General features: G+C 40.0%; 1 protein-coding gene and 1 non-coding gene across 2 annotated transcripts; both read left to right on the top strand.

Annotated features, from left to right (window-relative positions):
- The first annotated feature begins 855 nt into the window (after positions 1 to 855).
- Positions 856 to 7,445, top strand: LOC107813412 (uncharacterized). Its single transcript, XR_012702842.1, has 4 exons — positions 856 to 2,717; positions 3,231 to 3,433; positions 4,209 to 4,432; positions 5,415 to 7,445. It is a non-coding gene; the product is annotated as an uncharacterized LOC107813412 (transcript).
- A 2,079-nt stretch (positions 7,446 to 9,524) lies between these two features.
- On the top strand, positions 9,525 to 18,881 carry LOC142173575 (uncharacterized). Its single transcript, XM_075239196.1, has 2 exons — positions 9,525 to 9,870; positions 18,594 to 18,881. The coding sequence occupies exons 1-2, from the start codon at positions 9,658 to 9,660 to the stop codon at positions 18,879 to 18,881; spliced, it is 501 nt and encodes a 166-aa protein (XP_075095297.1). The 5' UTR covers positions 9,525 to 9,657.
- The last annotated feature ends 936 nt before the right edge of the window (positions 18,882 to 19,817 follow it).

Genomic DNA, 19,817 nt, shown 5'->3' with positions numbered 1-19,817 from the left:
ATTTTTCTATTTTCAGACTATCTTAGTCGTGAAGCTTTAAAATATCGATATAATGAAATAAGGGGTCATTTGATATACGAAATTAGTGAGCTGATTATATTGACTTGGACTTATCTTTGTGTTTGGTTCATTTTTTAGTAATTCTTGTAAACAAGAATGTTCTATTACCTGTAGTTTACAAACACGATTTTAGTACGTTTTCTTTTCTTCTACTTTTCCAAAGGTAGACGTCTTCACATGCAATTTTCTTTCAAGAAAGTGCCAACCGCATTAGACTCGTAGTTGATTTTGACCAAACTAAACTGGAAGTATGACTTGCCAAACTAAATTAGAAATAAGACTAGTCCAATCTGACAAGAGGACAAAGCAACTACAACCTCCGCAATTGAATTACATATCTCTAGTGATTCTTTTTGATCAGTATGTTTTAAAAATATTATATCACTTTTTATATTTAAATCTTTTATATTTTAAACTTTTCATTTTATCTGTGATAATATGCTTTTATATCATAAAAATATCAAAATGTGTTTAGACTCACAGATTTTAAGGTTAGGATGCATCAAAAATCTTTCTTATTATTTTTAACTCTGCTGCTCTGTCAAATATTATTGTATGAAATGAAAAGAACTGGAGGAAGTAGTAATATTTATCTAGTATTTGCAATCTTCACCGACACTTGTCATTTCTTCTGTATTTCACCCCCTGTCCCGATTTACACCACTTACGTGTTGCGTTTCGTCCAATCACTAACCCATTATTATGAGAGAAATGTCCTTTTGTTAGTAAGCTACTTTATCTTTATCTGGAGTAGGTTAAAAATTCAGATAACATGCTAAGTGACATTTTATCACCTAAAATAAGCATTATTAATCTCGCTAAATTGTTGAAAAGGAAAAGCAACAGCAAATACTTTCCTCTTTATTTCCTTCTTATATTATCTTGCTGGTGCCTATAAACAGACGAAATCACTGCTGGCAAAGATTCCATCTTTGTCCCTCAAATTAAGGGGGGTGGGGGGTGGGGTGGGTGTGACTGGGTGGGTGGGTGGATGCTTCTTGCTCTTTCTCTTTACCGTCCATTCGTTGATCCATCCTTCTCTGTTTCTCCCACTCTATCCTTCACCATGCCTTCTCTTTCTTTATTTCCTAAAATAAATCCCCCCTTTTTTTATTCCATGGGCAATAATCACTAAATCCCAATTTTATTATTTGAAATTATGGGGTGCGCAACCTCAAAGCATGATGACTTACCGGCGGTGGCACTCTGCCGTGAACGTTGCGCCTTTCTAGACGAAGCTATTCACCACCGTTACGCTTTTGCTGAAGCCCATGTAGCTTATCTTCACTCTTTAAAAGCCGTCGGCGTTTCTCTTCACCGGTTCTTCCAACATGATCTCGATCTTTCTACTGCGTCTTCCTCCGATAGTCCTCTTTCTCCTGTTCTCAATCTCCCTTCTCACCGCAAAGCTGGAGTAGACCTTCCAGAACCTTCTTCTTCTTCTTCCCCACCAGCAAAAAAGGCAATTCACAAACATCACGATTCTCACTCTAGTTCCGGTTCACATCTTCATTTCCATTCTGAGTCTGGTTCGGAAGATGATGACTCCGGTTCAGAGTCTTTGCATCACCGCCATACGGAAACCCCTACTCACGTTAATAATCAGTTCGCTTATGCTGATCACGAAACCCTAGGGGGGTTCGGAGCACCGTATCAAGTCGGAGCGGGTGGCGGGTCCGGAGCACCGTATCAAGTCGGAGCGGGTGGCGGGTTCGGAGCACCGTATCAAGTCGGAGCTGGTGGCGGGTTCGGAGCACCATATCAGGTTGGTGCAGGTGGTGGGTATGGTGCACCGTATCAAGTTGGAGGGGGTGGTGGGGTGTATATGCATATGAATTTCATGTGATGCATAGCGACGCCATCGGTGACCTATCAACAACGGCCGATGAGTTCCGAGACTGTTCGTATGGATGAAGGCTCCTCTTCCTATTACCCTTATCCTTATCCGAATAGCAACAACCCTAATTCTAACTACAATTACCCGGAGTATCCCAATTACGGTGACAGTTTTTTTCCCTCGTCGATGCAAAGGCCGTACGGTGTTTCATCTCCGCCGCTGGGGCCGTCTAGAGCTGGGCCTTCGACTTCGAAACCGCCACCGCCTCCGCCATCTCCACCGAGGAGTTCACCTTGGGATTTTCTGAACCCTTTCGAGACTTTTGAGAATAATAATTACCCTACACCTTATACGCCAAGCCGAGACTCGAGAGAGGTGAGGGAAGAAGAGGGTATTCCTGATTTGGAAGACGAGATTTTTGAGCATGAAGTTGTTAAGGAAGTTCATGGACATCAGAAGTTTGTCGACGGCGATGGAGGAGGTGGCGGAGAGAACTATTCAAAGGCAGTGGCAGAGGAGGAAGGGGAGAAGCAAACTGATACAGAGTCGTTATACCGTGGGAGGCCAAGTGGGTCAGTTGAGAATGAGCAGGAGGTGGAGTATGAGGTGCACGTTGTGGATAAGAAAGTGGTAGATGAGGACAGAAGTAAGTCAGGGGGACATGGTGGAAATGTTAGAGCTCGTGCATTTAAGGACGATTCTGATGTTGTGAAAGAGATACAAGTTAAATTTGAGCGAGCTTCTGAATCTGGGAATGAGCTTGCCAAGATACTCGAGGCTGGAAAGCTTCCCCACAATCGTAAGCATGCCTCCTATCAAGGTACTTCAGTGTGATCTTAAGTTTTGGTTATTATGCCTTCCACGTATCGAGGTATTCAATTGTGATGTCACGTTATGATTTTTAGACATGTTAGCACTTTTACCGTAGGTCCTATGCTTTATAGTAGGGGGGTTTAGCCTTAAAACATATATATTTACAAAATATAGAGAACTTATAGTGTGTATTTGCATATAATATTGGCTTGAGATGAGTTTAATTAGGAGTAGCATGATCGGTGAGGATAGTGAGGATTCATATAACTGATCCCAACTTGTGTGGGATTGAGGCATAGTTGTTTTTTTATCAAGTTACAATTTTTTATCCTATTCTCCGCAAAAGAGTTTGTCATTATGCTCTTGAGCCTTGCAGATGATAATATTGGATTGTTTATGAATAAAAGCTAAGTCTTGCTATGTCAAAGTGTACTGGACATGGTAGTAAGTTGATTTGGTTGATGTTTGAGGTTGTTTCAGTTGATTTTAACTTATATTTCATGGGAATTTGTGGAGACAGTTTCTTCCAAGATGTTGCATGCAATTACTCCTTCGTTATCTGTAGTCTCGTCACAAACTTCTACTTCAAAGAGTGCTGAGATTCAGATCGCTGATCCTGCTGCTTCAGATGTGGAAGGAGATGTTACTTCAAGGTACAGGAACCTTTCTTCAACGTTAAATAAGCTGCACCTCTGGGAGAAGAAGCTGTATCAGGAGGTTAAGGTATTGTTTTCTTTTGTAGGTTCACTCTATTTCTTTTCATTGTTTGCTTTATGATGCTTTGGACGACATCTTCTTTTGGAGGGCAGAGTTTACCGGTCTGTTTTGCTTGCTCTCTGAATAGCTCAATTAATTAGAGGATTTAAAATCGTTTCTTCCCCATCTGTGATTATTGTCTCTTTCTGTGTTTTGGTGTGTCTTGCAAGTGGTAATTAAGTGGATACTTGGGATGTGGTACATTAGAATCTTTGTGGACAATCTCAAAATACCTTTGAAAATCCAGATTCCAGAGATATGCTAATGCCATACATCTGTACTTGTTATCACTACTGTTGTTTGCTAATGTTTAATCTTCATCTGTAGTCATGTTGGTCTCACTTTAAGAGAAGTTGCGAACTTCAGTTATGGTTGTTACTATACGTTCTTCTGTGTCTAGTGTTGCTTGTATTTCCTCTTTCTGGGTGATTTGATTCTCTTACAGATTTTGTAGCATGCACCTGCTATTCCCCCGGTTTGTGATGGATAACGTTCCTTGTCATTTTTGGCCGGCCTTAAAGAGTCCTTTGAGTATTTTTTTTTCCTTCTGTTGCAATTGGAATTTATAAATTGCTCCCCTTCGATCGCACCCTCTACCACAAGACAAAGGTCGCTGTAGTGCTACGTGTAATTCATATTGCGTTAAACATATGCACAACTATAGTGCTAGGTGTAATTCATATTGCCTTAAACATATACTGTATACTGACAGTGTGTACTTACCTTGCTTATTCTGGTGCAGTCCGAGGAGAAGATAAGGGTACTTCATGAAAGAAAATCTGAAAAGCTAAAGCGATTAGATCAAAAGGGTGCTGAGGCTCACAAGGTTGACATGACAAGGCAATTGGTTAGAAGTCTTTCCACAAAAATTAGAATCGCGATTCAGGTTGTTGACAAGATCTCTGAGAAGATAAACAAGATTAGGGATGAAGAGTTATGGCCGCAACTGAATGAATTTATTCAGGGGTACGTCTTTTTTCCAAGTCTTCCGGGTAAAACGGATACCTTTTGTTTAATGAGATTTTAAAGAATTCTCTATCTGGTTTGCCTATCATTAGATTGTGTAAATGCACTACATGGAAGAGAAGAATTGTTTCTGATTTGTACTGCTAGGTTTTTGTAATGACATCATTGTATGCCTCCAAGCTACTGCATCATCTAAAGTTTGTATATTGATCTCCATGAATGATTTCAAAAAATTGATTTGGATCCAAATGCGAGGTTCTTGTTTCCAGTATCCTCCCGTAAAGATGAAAGCTTTTAAAGAATTACTTGTGATGAGTTTGTCAAGTACTTCTATTAAGCGTGCTACAAGCATATGGTAACTGCCTAAAACTGCTCTTTGTGCAATTCAAATTGGCTTGTTTATTCCTAGCTTTGAGGGGGTAGACAATGATTTTGTACATTTGAGAAATATCTTCTTAATCCTAGTTTCTTTGGGTGCACCCCATGAGTTTCAACTGGTATTGAAGATTTCTTTCATAGAGAATCATGTCTTTTTGTAGGTTTACTTTTCGAAATACCACTTGTATAAGGGAGGTTTTTGGTGTTCCCAGCTTTATGTAAGTATTATAGCGCACTTCATTCAAAAATATAAATAAAAGAATTGGCTTGTTTATTAGGATGTGGCAGCAATGACCGACATATTCAGCCTTCAAATGCCATTATAGATTGTCTTTATTAGAAAGTTAAGGGTGAATGTAAATGTTTAGCTGCTTGTGATACTCCTAAAGGGGATTCTTGCTTTCGCTAAAACTGGATCCAACTTCTGGAGTTGCAAATGCATCAATCAGACACAGCTGCGCGATTAACTTTTGGGGATTTATCTTGATATAGTGCCTATTTCTAGTACTGTCGGACCAGTCTCAGATTTTTCCGCTGAACTTTTATCTCATTCTAGGACAATTAGTTATCTAATGTAAGTTTCTCGTGTGGATTCTCTATGTAGGTTAAGTAAAATGTGGAAAGGCATGCTTGAGTGTCATCGTAGCCAATGCCAGGCTATTGGAGAAGCCAAACGATTAGATGCCATTGCATCTCACAAACACTTCAGTGATGCACATCTCGAAGCCACTCTGGAGCTTGAACAGGAGCTTTTGCACTGGACTTTGAGATTCTCTTGCTGGGTGAATGCACAGAAAGGTTATGTGAGAGCTCTAAACTCTTGGCTCATGAAATGTCTTCTGTATGTGCCTGAAGAAACACCCGATGGAAGAGTTCCCTTCTCTCCCGGAAGGATTGGTGCTCCCCCAATTTTTGTCATTTGTAATCAGTGGTCACAAACCATTGAAGGAGTTTCTGAGAAAGAGGTCATTGACTGTATGCGAGATTTTGCAACTAATGTCCTTCAGCTCTGGGAGCGAGATAAACTGGAAGTGCGGCAAAGGATGATGGTGAACAAGGACATGGAGAGAAAAGTGAAGAACCTGGAGAGAGAGGACCAGAAGATACAAAAGGAGATTCATGCACTGGGCAAAAGAATAGTACTCGTTTCTGGGGATGAAAGTGGTCTCTCACTAAATAGGCATGTCGTGTACCAGAGTGAAACAAGCAAAAATAGTAGTCTTCAGCTTGGTCTGAGACATATTTTGGAGGCCATGGAAAGGTTTACTGCCAAATCCTTGAAGGTTTACGAGGAGCTTCTGCAACGGATTGAAGAGGATAATCTGGCTTGAATAGCATGAAAAATTGTTGTTGCATTACCTTGAAAAGGTTATACCTTCTTGGTGCCTGTTATTATGCTAATATTAGAGGTTATTCAATTTCCAGGCTGGGGAACAATGTGAGATGGAGCAACAGAGACCTTGTTGGCTTTCTCTGCTCTCGCTGTAGCGTAATCACAGCTCAATCAGTTTCAGCTGGGAAGAGAGATTTATGGCAGCTGTAATGCTGATGATGTGCCTTCGACGTTATTGCAATGGAAACTTTTTGCTGATATTCAGGACAGATATTCTTGAATCTCCTGTTTTAGAAGTCTCCTTGGATCTTGAATATTACAATAACTGATGCAGTATAAAGTATGCTGTTTTTCAGTGGTTGGGCTCCGCGTCAGACTAGCTATGAACCTGAAAGGAGGAGGGGGTTAAATCCCTAGGATAGGCACCAATGTTCAAGTCACTAATCCTGAGCTACTGCAGGCGTAAATTATGAAACATCATGCTTCTGTTAAATGCGAGTATTTGTTAGCGTTGGCATGGTGGTAGTTTGCCCCATTGGCACCACTTAGGCTTCAAGTGCGTCCTATGTGGTGGCCAGACCGGTTCCCGGGGCAGCTTAGGTGGCACCGACTAAATTGAGCCAGGCTGGAGACTTTGTGCTCTGTCCTCCTGGAGCAGCTGTTGATTGGTATTGAGAAACTGATTGTTGGAGATATCTGAGTGATGACAGGTCGTGTTCGGATAGGTGCTTCATTCTTGTGATAGTAACACGAATAAGCAAGTAGATGTGGCATCTAAACTGCAAGCGGAGGCCGTCTGCCTCAATGAAAAGAAGATTGAGACGTTTGTCCGGAAATATGAAACTCAGGAGTTTGGGATATAGTTTGTTCAGGCTGCCTTAAGAGGGAGGTTGAGGAGTTGTTCATTCTGAGGCTTACCGTACTTTGGACATTTCAATTGGATCAAGACTACTGGTTGAAAAGATGCTGTTCGGGTATGCAAGTCATTTGGACTGCTGGTTGCCTGGCACCGGACATTGCCTGAGAATAGAGGCATAATATTCATAAGTTAGTTGTATTCAGATTGTTGTATAGGGGCCATGTTCTTTAAATTCTGATAATAATCTATATCTTGAATTAGGTATGTATAGGGCTGTATAGATAACCCAGATTTATTATATTTCAACTTAAGCTAACTCAGAACCTGCTAACCGTAAGTCGTTTTGGTTGTCCATAACGCAAAGGTTTTCTGGATTTGAGGTGAGGTGTGTTGAATACATCGTTATACCAGAGTTAATAAAATGTTCGTATTTCTGAATATGATAAGATCTGCTGTTTTCCGAAATTTGGTACCACATTTATAAAAAAAATAAAAGTGAGATTGCAGATTAAAAGGTAAAGGGGTACATCACGATTAAGGGATTAGAAAGGCTAACGGAAAAAGTTGCACAGAGAATATATGCCTTCCAGTCAACTTACAACATAGGACCAGTAACAATATAACATTTTGTCATGTTCAAATTTGTTGAGTTTGGTCATCGAGTCATGATTGCCGATTCTATCTTAAAGTCATTGAGACACTCTATCCTTCTCACAAATAACGTCACAGATTAGTTAAGTGCGCAAATCAATTTTTCTTTTGAATTGAACAATCCAACATCTTTTTGGGCCCTCCTCCTTACAACCAACCATAATGTGAGAAAAGTTTCTGAAGCCTCAAACATAACGTTCTGCAGATGTTGCCACATTTCTAACTCTAATAAGACTTCTTATTAGGATCCTTCAAAGAAATGGAAAAAAAAATTGCAGGATGTACAATTGCATCATACAGCAGTAGCAAAACAAGCTAGATTTTTTTAATCCGAGGATCATTGGTCCCACTAATTCGAACTCACACTGGTTAGGGGGTAAAGTGCTCCCTACCATTCTACATTCTCAAGGTTTGAATTCAAGATCCCAAACCATTCACGTTTTCATCATCAGGCAAGTGAAAGCCTTTCTGTTTAAATTGATCTCATGTGTTCCCTTTTTCATCAAACAATTTGGAAAAATATACGGATCTTTGGTGATAGTCTTCTCAGAGGGAATTGGAATCTTGACAACTCTAATAAGTATCATTAAATGTCGCCCTCATGTCCACGTGTGGCACTAGGTGCATCATTGTTTACAACGAGTGATTCAGAAGTAAATTTTCATTCCATAATTTGGTTAATTCGTCGATCCTCTCCGGCAGGCAATTGGACTACATTGACAACGTTGATTCTGTAATATCATATTTAAGACCTGCGTATGTCATTTAATTAGTGGACATGTTGAAAATTCAACAAGGGACTAATTTTAGTATTATTCCGTTGATGGACTCAAAGCATGATTGCAAAAGTTTTGATTTCTGAATTACTGTATATGCACTATGGGCAAGCACGCACAACTGAATTCCAAGGCTATGTGTTTGTTTTTTCGTACTTGTCCCAGGTTGCCTTGTCTGCTTTTGTTCGAAAGAACGGATAGTTGTATCTTTGTTTCCTGTATATATAGAGAAGAAAGTAGTACGTTGTTATCCCAGGTCGCAACTTTCAAGGAGGTATCATGTGTCTCTTAATACTTGTATTCTGAAACTCAGAACATTTACTTATTCCATAATGCATTCAAATTTGATTCCACATTTAAAATTGCAGATCATCCATGTGCAGCAAAAGAGTGAGTAATTGCATTAAGATAGGCTTTTCTTTATTTGAAGAGGCAGGGTCTTAATTGCAATCACGATACATGTAGTCACCTAAGCTGAAGGTAGGAGACAGAGCACAAACATAGCCGTTCCTTTTTTGAATACAGAGTTGTTAATATTCCTTTTGTCTCCAACACGACGATAATATAGTTACCTAACATGTTTACATGCACTCAAATTGCTTAACCCAATCGTGGGGGGAATCATTTTTATAAATAAAAAGAAGAATATGTGGTGTATGTTATGGTGGGAGGAGGCATGGCACAGACATCGCCTAGAATAACTAGTTGGCTTGTTAGATCTTAGATCAAAAGTCAAGTCCTTTTTCTAGCCCCCTAGTTCTATATATATGAAGCAAGGGCCAGAAGAAGGAGCAGAATTTAGAATTGCACCTTCCAATAGTCTTAATTCTCAACTTCAACAAGAAAAAAAAAACGAATGGCTCCCTCGCCTTTGAGATCAAAAATCTCCCTAAAGCATGCTCGTTCTAGTAGTTTTCCCTCCACATCTCACCCTATCGTGTCTCAATTCGATGAGAACTTGTGTAGAGTGAAATCATCTTCAGAGGCTACCTCTTCTTGTCTTTCATCTTTCGCCTGCTGACTAGGTGATCTTGAAAACTTATTTGATTACGCGGAAGATTTGCTTCAACTACCACACTTTCAACAATACATTAATTCACTGGACGCCAATGTATTATTAGAGGGGTACCTCAAGATATTAGACGTTTGTGCCACCATTAAAGATCTCTTATCAAATGAAAGGCAAAATAAACAAGAACTTCTTTCAGCTCTTCGTAGGAGACGGAATATGGATGAAATTTCTGGCTATCTAACCTCTAGAAGGAAGTCCAAAAAGATGATCCAAAAGATCCTTAAAAGTTTGAAGAGTATGATGAATGAAAATACCTGCGCATTAAAAAAGCCTGAACCATTGGCTGTTGTTGGAGAATTGCAGGAGGTCCAGTCAGTCACTCTAGAATTGTTTAAGAGTCCAGAACCTAAATGTGGTTCTTTTTGCCGAGTAGGACGGAAATAAGTGTAAAAACAAAGAGTGACTTATTTATGTATAACGCTCTTTTAAAGAGCGCTATACATTAACAGACGTTTTGGACGTTAAGGTATAGCGCTCTTTAAAAAAGCGCTATACATATAACGCCTTTAATAACAACACTATATGTATAGCACTTTTAACTGACATAACAATAATTCAAATGGGTATAGCGCCCTTTAAAAGAGCGCTATACCTAAAAATATTCACCCCCCGAGCTAGACATTGCCTTATTTAAAGGCGTTAGGATTTTACAAAAATCCATTAAAAAATATTCGTAACTCCTATTAAAAATTTTCTTCTTGTTAAATTCTCAAGCATTTTTTCATAATGTCTGAAGAGCGAAAAGTAAGGGTTTCATTATATTGGGGGATGAGGTTGTGGTAGCGAATAACACTGTGAGCTATAGTTTATCTCAACAGTGTCATGTTAAGTTGCCACTTACAATGGAGTACGATACATTGGTATCGTTGTTATGTAAAAAAATGAGTGTGAGAAAACGTTCGGTGAACCTTAAAGTAACCGGAAGATATATGTATTCCGTCATTCCGCAAGGGTTACTTGTTACACTGAGTTTAACATCGACAATGATGAAACTTTGAGGGATTTTTTGAGGACTCCGGATGAATACCGGGAATTGCTTGTGATAAAACTGTTGGAAATGTACGTCAAGGTCGAAGACGCTCGCAATAATGAGGTTGAGCATAGCAGGGATAACCCTCAGTCGTCGGGTGGTTATTCTGGAGCAGTTTTTGCCGGACAGGTTTTGGCTGAAAGAGTTTGGCCTGATTTAAACTTATCACCACGGGAGAATGAGGAGCGAGGAAATAATTTCTCTCCTGCTTTACATAATCCACAAGACGAGTGGTAAACTTTAATTTTTCTTAGTGTTACGATGTATATTTTTGTTGTATTGAATTTGTATTAACACTCATATATTCCAAAGGGGGTACCGGCCAGATATGACTTTTACAAGTTATGAACTCACGCCCAGTTGGAATATGCGTAATTCTGGTGTGTTGGATCATGGTGGTCCATCCCGGAGTCATCGCCAACAGGATAATGTCCATCAAGGAATGTCAACATATTACGACTTGTAAAGCGAAGTAATACAGCTATATGGAAAGTATTTATTAATTTGAGTAGCTTATTATTTTGTTGTTTGTGCAGTGAAAACGAGCAAGTTGAATCACCTGTCCTGATTCAATTGCCCGAAGATGACATATTAAATCGGGATCTGGCAGATGCACAGAGTGAGGAAGAGAACAGTGATTATGACAACAATGCCGATGATTCCGGAGATGACACACCCTTCCCTCGTGAGGATGGTGATGAGGAGGAAGAGAATGAAGGACCTGATTTGACGAGGGAGTATGCTCCACCCCCGTTAGACCAAGAGTGTACGAGTCCCAAGTGCCGTTTCATTCAAGGAAGATTCCCTACCTTGATCATTTGCCAAGTATGATGGATGTGGATGCTCTCACAAAGGATTTTGATGAAATTGGGATAGCAATGTGGGATGATTCTAGACCAACGGTGTTAGCAAAGGGCATGCTTTTTCCTGATAAAGCGCGCCTAAGCAGAGCGGCGAAAATATACAGCGTAAAAGAGTGTCGTGAGATGACGGTATGGAACTCAAGTCTGGATGTATACAAGGTTGTTTGCCGCAGATGGTTTACGGGTTGTCATTGGATGCTGCGTGCAAGCAAGAAGAACACATGTCTGTGGAAAGTGGGTAAATATATTCCCACCCACAGATGTGAAATTGACACATTCAATGGGAATCACTACAACTTGGATATTGACTTGATTTTTCTTGTCCTTATTCCACACCTTGAAGCATCCATAAGTTATAAAATCAAAGAGTGCATTACATTAGTCCACCAGGAATATGGCCATACCATTACCAAAAGAAAGGCATTTCTCGGGCGCAAACGTGCGTTTGAAATTGTTTATGGTAGCTGGGATACTTCATTTGCAGCTCTACCTAGGTATATGGCCGCACTGCAACACTTGAACCCCGAGACTATTGTTGAATGGAAGCTTGAGCGGAGTCCGGGAAGACCAAAATATATATTCAATTACGTGTTTTGGGCATTTAAACCAGCAATTAATGGTTATTCGCATTGTCGGCTGGTAATATCCATAGATGGCACTCATGTCTATGGAAAGTATGATATCAAGCTATTGATCGCCGTTGCAGTAGATGCTAATGGACAAATATTTCCTCTAGCTTTTGCTATTTGTTCCAATGAAAGCCAAGAGACATGGATGTTGTTTCTTAACCATTTGAAAGAGCACGGTGTCAAACAACGTTCCGGTATTTGTCTAATATTTGATCGGCATGGTGGTATCTTAAGTTCTGTAGAGAATTTTTCTGCATGGCAAGAACCTTATGCCTACCACAGTTACCGTGTGAGACACCTGAAGGCCAATTTCCAGAAGGCACATCCCAACAAGGATCTGCATGATTTGATGTGGATGGCAGCAATAGAACACTAAGAGCATAAATTCCGGAGGCACATGGAATCTATCAGGAAGGAAGACGATAGAGCCTATCGTTGGTTGAATCGACATGAGCTTGACAAGTGGAATTTGCATGCGGATGGTGGAAGAAGATGGGGAATTCTGACTATAAATGTGTCAGAGTCTTTCAACGGGTTATTGAAGTCGGCAAGAGGATTTCCTGTTACTGCCATGGTGCACATGTCGTTCAAGCAGATGGCGGAGAGGTTTGTTGAAAGGGCTGCATTTGCAACGTCATTGATGGAAAGAGGTGTTGAATTTATGCTACTGCCGATGAAGAGATTTGAGAAATACAGGCGACGAGCACATTGGCATTCATTTTTACAGTATGATTACGACAGAAATATTTTTGAAGTTCGCACTGCTATCCATCAAAACTGGGGGAATAATGTACATACCATAAATGAATCTACAAGGTTATGCTCTTGTGGGAAATGGTCCATCTACCACATGCCGTGCTCACATGCCATCAGGTGCTTTCAACATGTTGGTTTAGGGCCAACCAACTACGTTGATAAATAATATAGTGTTGCTGCATACTTAAACACATATAGTGGGCAGTTGCAGCCAGTGGGTGCTGAGCATTATTGGCCGCCGGAACCATTTAAAATAGTGTGTAACAAGGAGTTTTTGCGTCGAATACAGGTGCGGAAGAGAACGCATATACAGAACTAAATGGATGTTAGCAATACCGTTTATGCGCGCAAATATGGTATATTCTCGCAAACAGGACATGACTGTTGAAAATGTCCTTTGGCTAGTTTGGGTGGCAGTGGTAATCCAGCTCCTGGTAGGAGTTCTTCTAATGTGCCCAACTATCAAGGATACACGTAGTAACTGGGTTTCGTAATGTAGTTGTAATAAGTGTATATACTTGTTTATGTTGCAAGATGTATCAAATAAAATTATGTTTCCATTATTGGTAAATCTTATTGATAATGGTCCATTTTTCAGTTGAGTAAATTAATGAATTTCTCCCCCCCGTTCATGTAATCAAAAATAGTATTGGATTAAAAAATGATTTTTTTTTAGTAGACCTTCGAATTTCACGCTAAAATTGTTATTAGAAAACTACACTGTCAGAGGAGAAAGATTTTTGATAAATATGTGAATATATATAGCGCGGTTAAATACTATGTTATGTGTTAGCATAGCGCGGTTAAATACTACGTTATGTGTGTTGTCTTGTAGAACTGAAAAGCTGCCCGCCTGCGAAAAGGCTGTTTTGTATCCGAAAGAATCTTTAACACGCGAAGCATAGCGCGGTTAAATACTACATTATGTGTGTTGTCTTGTCGAACTGAAAAGTTGTCCGCCTGCGAAAAAACTATTTTGTATCCGAAAGAATCTTTAACACGCGAAGCATTGCGCGGTTAAATACTACGTTATGTGTTAGCATAACGCGGTTAAATACTACGTTATGTGTGTTGTCTTGCCTATAAATAGCGGGCGCATTCTAGTTATTTTCTGCGCTTAACAATAAGCAATAGCAAAACTCTCCATAAAAGAAGGGTTTTTATTTTCGCTTTAACAAATGTCTGAATGCCTTTATTTACCAAAGTGCCAGTGAGGCAAAAAATGTATGATGGCGGATTGTTGGGATGATGGTGAAGTTGGGCGCCGATACTGGATGTGTGTGAACAAGTTTTATAGGATTCCCGATGAACCTTTTTGCAATTTTGAGGTATGGATTGATGAACCCTGTAAGCAGGAATGCTACAAATAAACTTTTCAGTATATTCATGATTTGAACAAAAGATACGAACGTGATGAGGTTATGTATACACGAGAAATTGCGGCGTTGAAGGAGAAACTTAAAGAGGTGGAAGAAGAAAAAAATAAGTTATTGGATCAATTTGAGTGGTTGAAGAAAAAAATAGTTGACTAAACAAATCAATGTATGTGTTGAGTGTTGTATTTTATATTTATGCTTTCCATGCCATGTATTTCGTTATGTGAGCCGAATTTAAATTATGTTAAGTTGTTGTGTTTGTATATGTATTGCAGTATTAAAATAACGAAGAACCCGGAAAATATATACATAATGCGCATATAACGAAAACAATAAAAAATGTTGCTATTATTTACATCAAATACAAAAAAAAGAAAGAAAATCAATGTGTTCCACAGCCTGTGTGCTTCAATGCAGCCGCTGGCCTGAGGTGCATCCCATCTCGCCCGGTTATGCTATCAGGATCATCCTCATCACGTCACCTCTATATAGCAGGATGCGCTGCAACATGATCATCAGTAGTGCGGGCAGGATCGGTAGAAGGGGCCGTCGGTCCAGTAGTAACCTACAGAAGAATAAGTCAGCTCAGTATAGGAAAATATATATTAAGTCACAACAATTTAAATTGTCTTACCACGATCTCGTCGGGCTCCTGAATATAATCATCCGTCGCAGCCAGGTCAGCATCGCACAAAGCGGCCTCCATGACGGGCGAGGATGAAGCCTTAATAAGAAAGTTAATAAAGTTATTTATGGAAAATAAATGAGAAAAGAAAAAATAAATTTAAAGTAAATACTAATAAAAACATACCTGCACCTGTGAAAGCTCCCCAGCACCCCTCGATGATGAGCCATAACACAGCCGACGCCCACTATCCATATCTCGGGTCGGCCGATCCTCAGCAGCGGTCGATGGGCCTGGGAAGTATGTATCCCAATCCTCTCCGGTAATGTCCGTACCCGTGGTTAATAATGGACCTGATGGGGTCACCTGCGAAATCCCTGGAGTGAGCTGCAGCCCAAGGATGTATGATGGCATGCTGCTGGGATACTCGTCCGGCTCGTGAAGGTCACCCGGCAGATCAACATAAACATCATCAACAAGGGCCTCAACGTCCCCTTGCTGGGGACCACCTCCTCGCCGCCCACCACGACCCTGTGGGGCAGCCCTGCCTCGTGGGGCACCCCTACCTCGCTGGTACTGCTCTGGCGCCACATAAGCAGGGTCGTGTCCTAAGCGCTGATCCTCTCGGGCTCACTGCAGTGTCCGGGCAGCCACCTCTGCAACCTACCGGCCATAATCGTGCAAAGCGGTCGCTCCCTCGCCGGCATGGTGCTGCATCTGCAATCCCATTCAGTAGACTATATATAGGCCAATAGCCTGCACAATGTATAAAATATAAACTACAGAACACTATGTTACAGTTATATAAGTAATAATACCAGAAAACATACCAGGGCCTCGTGCCGCCGACCGTATGGAATGTACCTACCGCCAGTTCGATGAATGGTATTCCTGATGAAAAGTCAGGTAACGCGGCGGTACCAGGGCATATACTCATGAATAGTATCCGTCCGACTCTGTGAGGGGGGGGGGCTGAATCAGGTCAGCTTACCGGTACCAAGTATCGACCTGCGCCTCTAGCCATGCCACATATGTGTCGTCCACCCTGGAACGATCATCCCGCTGATAATGTGTGGGCTCCTATATAGGCCCTCTCGGTACAAGCTGCGAACGGCCAAAATGGCAAAGTACTCACTCCGTGGCATGATGCTCCACAATATCGAGGCACATCAGCGGGACGGAAGTGCTCCAAATCAGTCGGCCAACCGAGCAATAATCGGGCAGGCCACCTATCAAGTCGTCATTGTATGGCGTCCAGATGAACTATCAAATAACAACAGAAAATGTGAGTATGCGCAACACATGTGAAGCTATACCAAGTAAACTTAGGTATACATTTAACTATATGCCCTCTAGCATATCCAACAAATCCCTACAAAGGGGGAGATTATGCCGAGCCTCGTAGATATGTACGTATCCCCGCCGGTTCTCCCACCTCCTAGCTAGAGGGAGAAACGGAGGTGGTACATCTGGAGGTAATAGTGGTAGAGGTGGCTGCAACTGCAGGAACCGCTCCCAGGCCCAAACCTAACATACAAAGTTGACGTAAAATTTAAGATAAATTTTTACTAGATATTTTATAATGAATAGAGTATTCGAATATGTTGTCACCTGTAGCAGCGGCAAAAATCCACATACGTCATGTTGGGTGCCCATGCTCGCCCGGAACATCTGCCTGAACAAGTAGGCGAGAACAGTAGCACCCCAGCTGTACTGGGGTAAATCATCTAGCCGTTGAAGAAGATGAAGAAATCTCAAGCTGACTAGGTTCCCCGAAGTGTTCGGGAACAAGACCCCTCCAAACATAAGAAGCAACAACAACCTCGTATACCGGTAAATATCCAGATCATCTGTTTCGCCAGTGATGTCGGGGTGCAATATCTCCAAATGCTATCGAATAGCTGTCAAACTCATGCGACTGACCCCTGAGTGTGCTGTCTCATCCTGTGGCCTAAAACCAGTGAGCTGCTACAGCATGTCCAAATACTGCCCACGCGTCATCTCTCTCATGGCCTGAGGCAGTGCAACGGGCAGTCCATCAACGGTCAGCCCATATAAAACCTCCACGTCCTGCAGCGTGATGGTGGCCTTGCCAATGGGCAGGTGGAATGTGTGCGTCTCCGATCGCCACCGCTCTATCAGGGCCATGACCAGAGACCAGTCGAGCTGCAGCCGCCCGATCTCCAAAATCCTGTAGAAGCCTGTAACCCGCAGGCGCTAGACTACACGGGGATGAAGATCTCTGTCCTTCATAAAATCCCGCATGTCGTCCACTCTCCTGACGCGGAGAGTCTGGGCCAGTAACTCTCCTTTCCACACGTGGGCGGACCTATGATCGCCCCGTAACACTAATAGCTCATCGCAGAAAGGTCCAGGATGCATAGGCGGCACGTCCATATCGTCTACTGTAAATTAAACAGCATTAATTGTATGTTTGTTCTGAAAATTAAATAATTAATTTTTATAGTTATACAATATTTAATTGGATAGAGTATAGATCTATGGGTTCCAGACTCGATATTTGAGGCCCAGTAGCACCAAGCTATCCTGAATTCTTGTATGTGTCAATTTTATTATTTTACATGTTAGTTTCAAAATTTTGTATGTTTGTTATGTAAATTAAATAATTAATTTTTATAATTATACAATATTTAATTGGACAGAGTATTAACATATGGGTTCCAGGCTCGATATTTGAGGCCCAGTAGCACCAAGCTATCCTGAATTCTTGTATGTGTCAATTTTATTATTTTACATATTAGTTTCATAATTTTGTATGTTTTTTTTGTAAATTAAATAATTATTTTTTATAATTATACAATATTTAATTGGACAAAGTATTCACATATGGGTTCCAGACTTGATATTTGAGGCCCAGTAGCACCAAGCTATCCTGAATTTTTATGTTGTCAATTTTATTATTTTACATGTTAGTTTCATAATTTTATATGTTTGTTTGTAAATTAAATAATTAATTTTTGTATATTGAATAGAGTTTGTGTTTGATCTATCAGTATAAGATATACCTAAATAACAGGGATACTATGCTAAAAGACTCTATATTTTCCTAAGCTAAAAGAGCACTATATTACTAGTCTTTAAACAAATAAATAATCTAAACTAGATAAAATCAACAAATACATTTTAATCACAAAACATTCACGAAAATACATATAAAACAGTAAAAGTAATTTATTAACATTTTTATTAACAAATAATAATGATTTCTCAATTTTTACATATTTTTTTAGAACACTAATATCTTAGTCCGGATAAAAATAGCATACCAATTTAAACGCAAAAAAAAATACAAAACAACATGGAATACATTCAAAACACCTAATATGCATTATTTATATAAGTTTCGACCTAAACTAAATCGGAATACCTCGATTTATGTTTTTCGAAAAGTTGAAGAATTGAATATTTGAGTCCGAAACAAGCAAACCACAACAATAGGAATGGATGACTAGGATATGGGACCAACAATCTTGTCTATTTATGGGACGGGTGGGGTCCGCTCGAATTTTTTATCGACAAAATGGGGGGGCTGAAGATTTTTGAAAATGGAGGGAGGGATTCGGGTTCTGCGTGGGGGAAAGGGAAGGGACGATACTTATGTGAGTATAGCGCGGTATATAAAAACGCTATACATATAACGTTGTTATTAAAGACGTTATATGTATAGCGCTTTTTTAAAGAGCGCCCAAAACGTCCGATAATGTATAGCGCTCGTCACTCTTTTTTTTTATACTTATTTCCGTTCTGCTTGGCATAAAGAATCACATTTAGGTTCTGGACTCATTGTTTTAGGCCTTTTTGACCTATATCAATGGAATCGGATCTCAATCAAGTAGTTGGTCATTGTTGTCCAAGATTATGCCCTCGAAAAACGAGGAATTAAAAGCCAATGACTTTGACAATGTTGATGCTGCTTTGTGCTCAATTCTCAGTCAAAATAAGACTGGCCAATACGAAGAATTGCAGAATCAGTTGCGAGAGATGGAGGCAACCATTGAGGTTCTTGAAGATGGGCTCGAATGCTTCTTCAGGCGTTTAATCAAAACTAGAGTATCTCTCCTCAATATTTTGAATCACTAGCTAGCCATGAATGGATGTTGCAGCCCAAAGGGCTATCCAAAATTTTTGTATTACTGTAACACTAGTACATTTTATATTATATTATACATCACATTGAATACAAGATCAACTTCATATTTTGCTGCTAAAAATATCTCCCTTTTTTGAGTTTACTTAACGTTTTGCTTTTACGTAGTGAAAACAAGATCAAGTTCAGTTTCTGGTACTGCAACAATCCTTCCCTTTGCTTGATTTAATATATTTAGATGTTATTTAACTGGAATCTAGAGTACTTGGTTAAAATTAAGAAATTTAATCTGCCTTGACTAGTTTTACCTTAGGCCTTCCAGCATAATTGTTTTGTGCATTAAAAATGGTAGACCAAGACTGTCATTTCATGTGTACTGAGTTGTCAAAATTCTTTCTGTTGCAAACTTTTCGACAGCATCAGCAATGTTCGGATGCCTTTCTGTGCAATTAGCAGTTTAAATTGATTTGTGCTTTTCTTTTTGATCAAAAACTTGGCGAAGATTAGTATTTGCAGGGAAAGTTGGCTATTAATTAAATGCCTTGCACTTCTGTGTTTTTTTTTTTTTTTTTTGAGTGTCTGACCAATGTATTGTAATAGAAGTAGACATGCACAAACATCGCCTAAGTGGTAGCTTGAAACAAATAAAAGCCACGTTACTCTTCATCCTGTTTTGGGTTGCTTCCACTGTTTGTATGAAATTTAATAAAGTGCACGAGTGCCATTTATGCCTGCAGTTGTCAAGATTCTTTTTGTCTCAAACTAGTATATGTTTGGCAAAAGAAATAGTAATAAGTGGTTAATTTTTTAAATTTTTTTAGTGTTACCACCATTTCTTATCTGTTTCTTCATAGTGCATCGTGTCCCCATAATTTGCTTGAAATTAAATGAAAAGCACGAGTGCCATTTATGGATACAGAGTTGTCAAG

This window comes from Nicotiana tabacum, chromosome 19 (assembly GCF_000715075.1).
Source record: "Nicotiana tabacum cultivar K326 chromosome 19, ASM71507v2, whole genome shotgun sequence".
Lineage (NCBI taxonomy): Eukaryota > Viridiplantae > Streptophyta > Magnoliopsida > Solanales > Solanaceae > Nicotiana > Nicotiana tabacum.
This window is presented reverse-complemented; position numbering and strand designations above follow the sequence as displayed.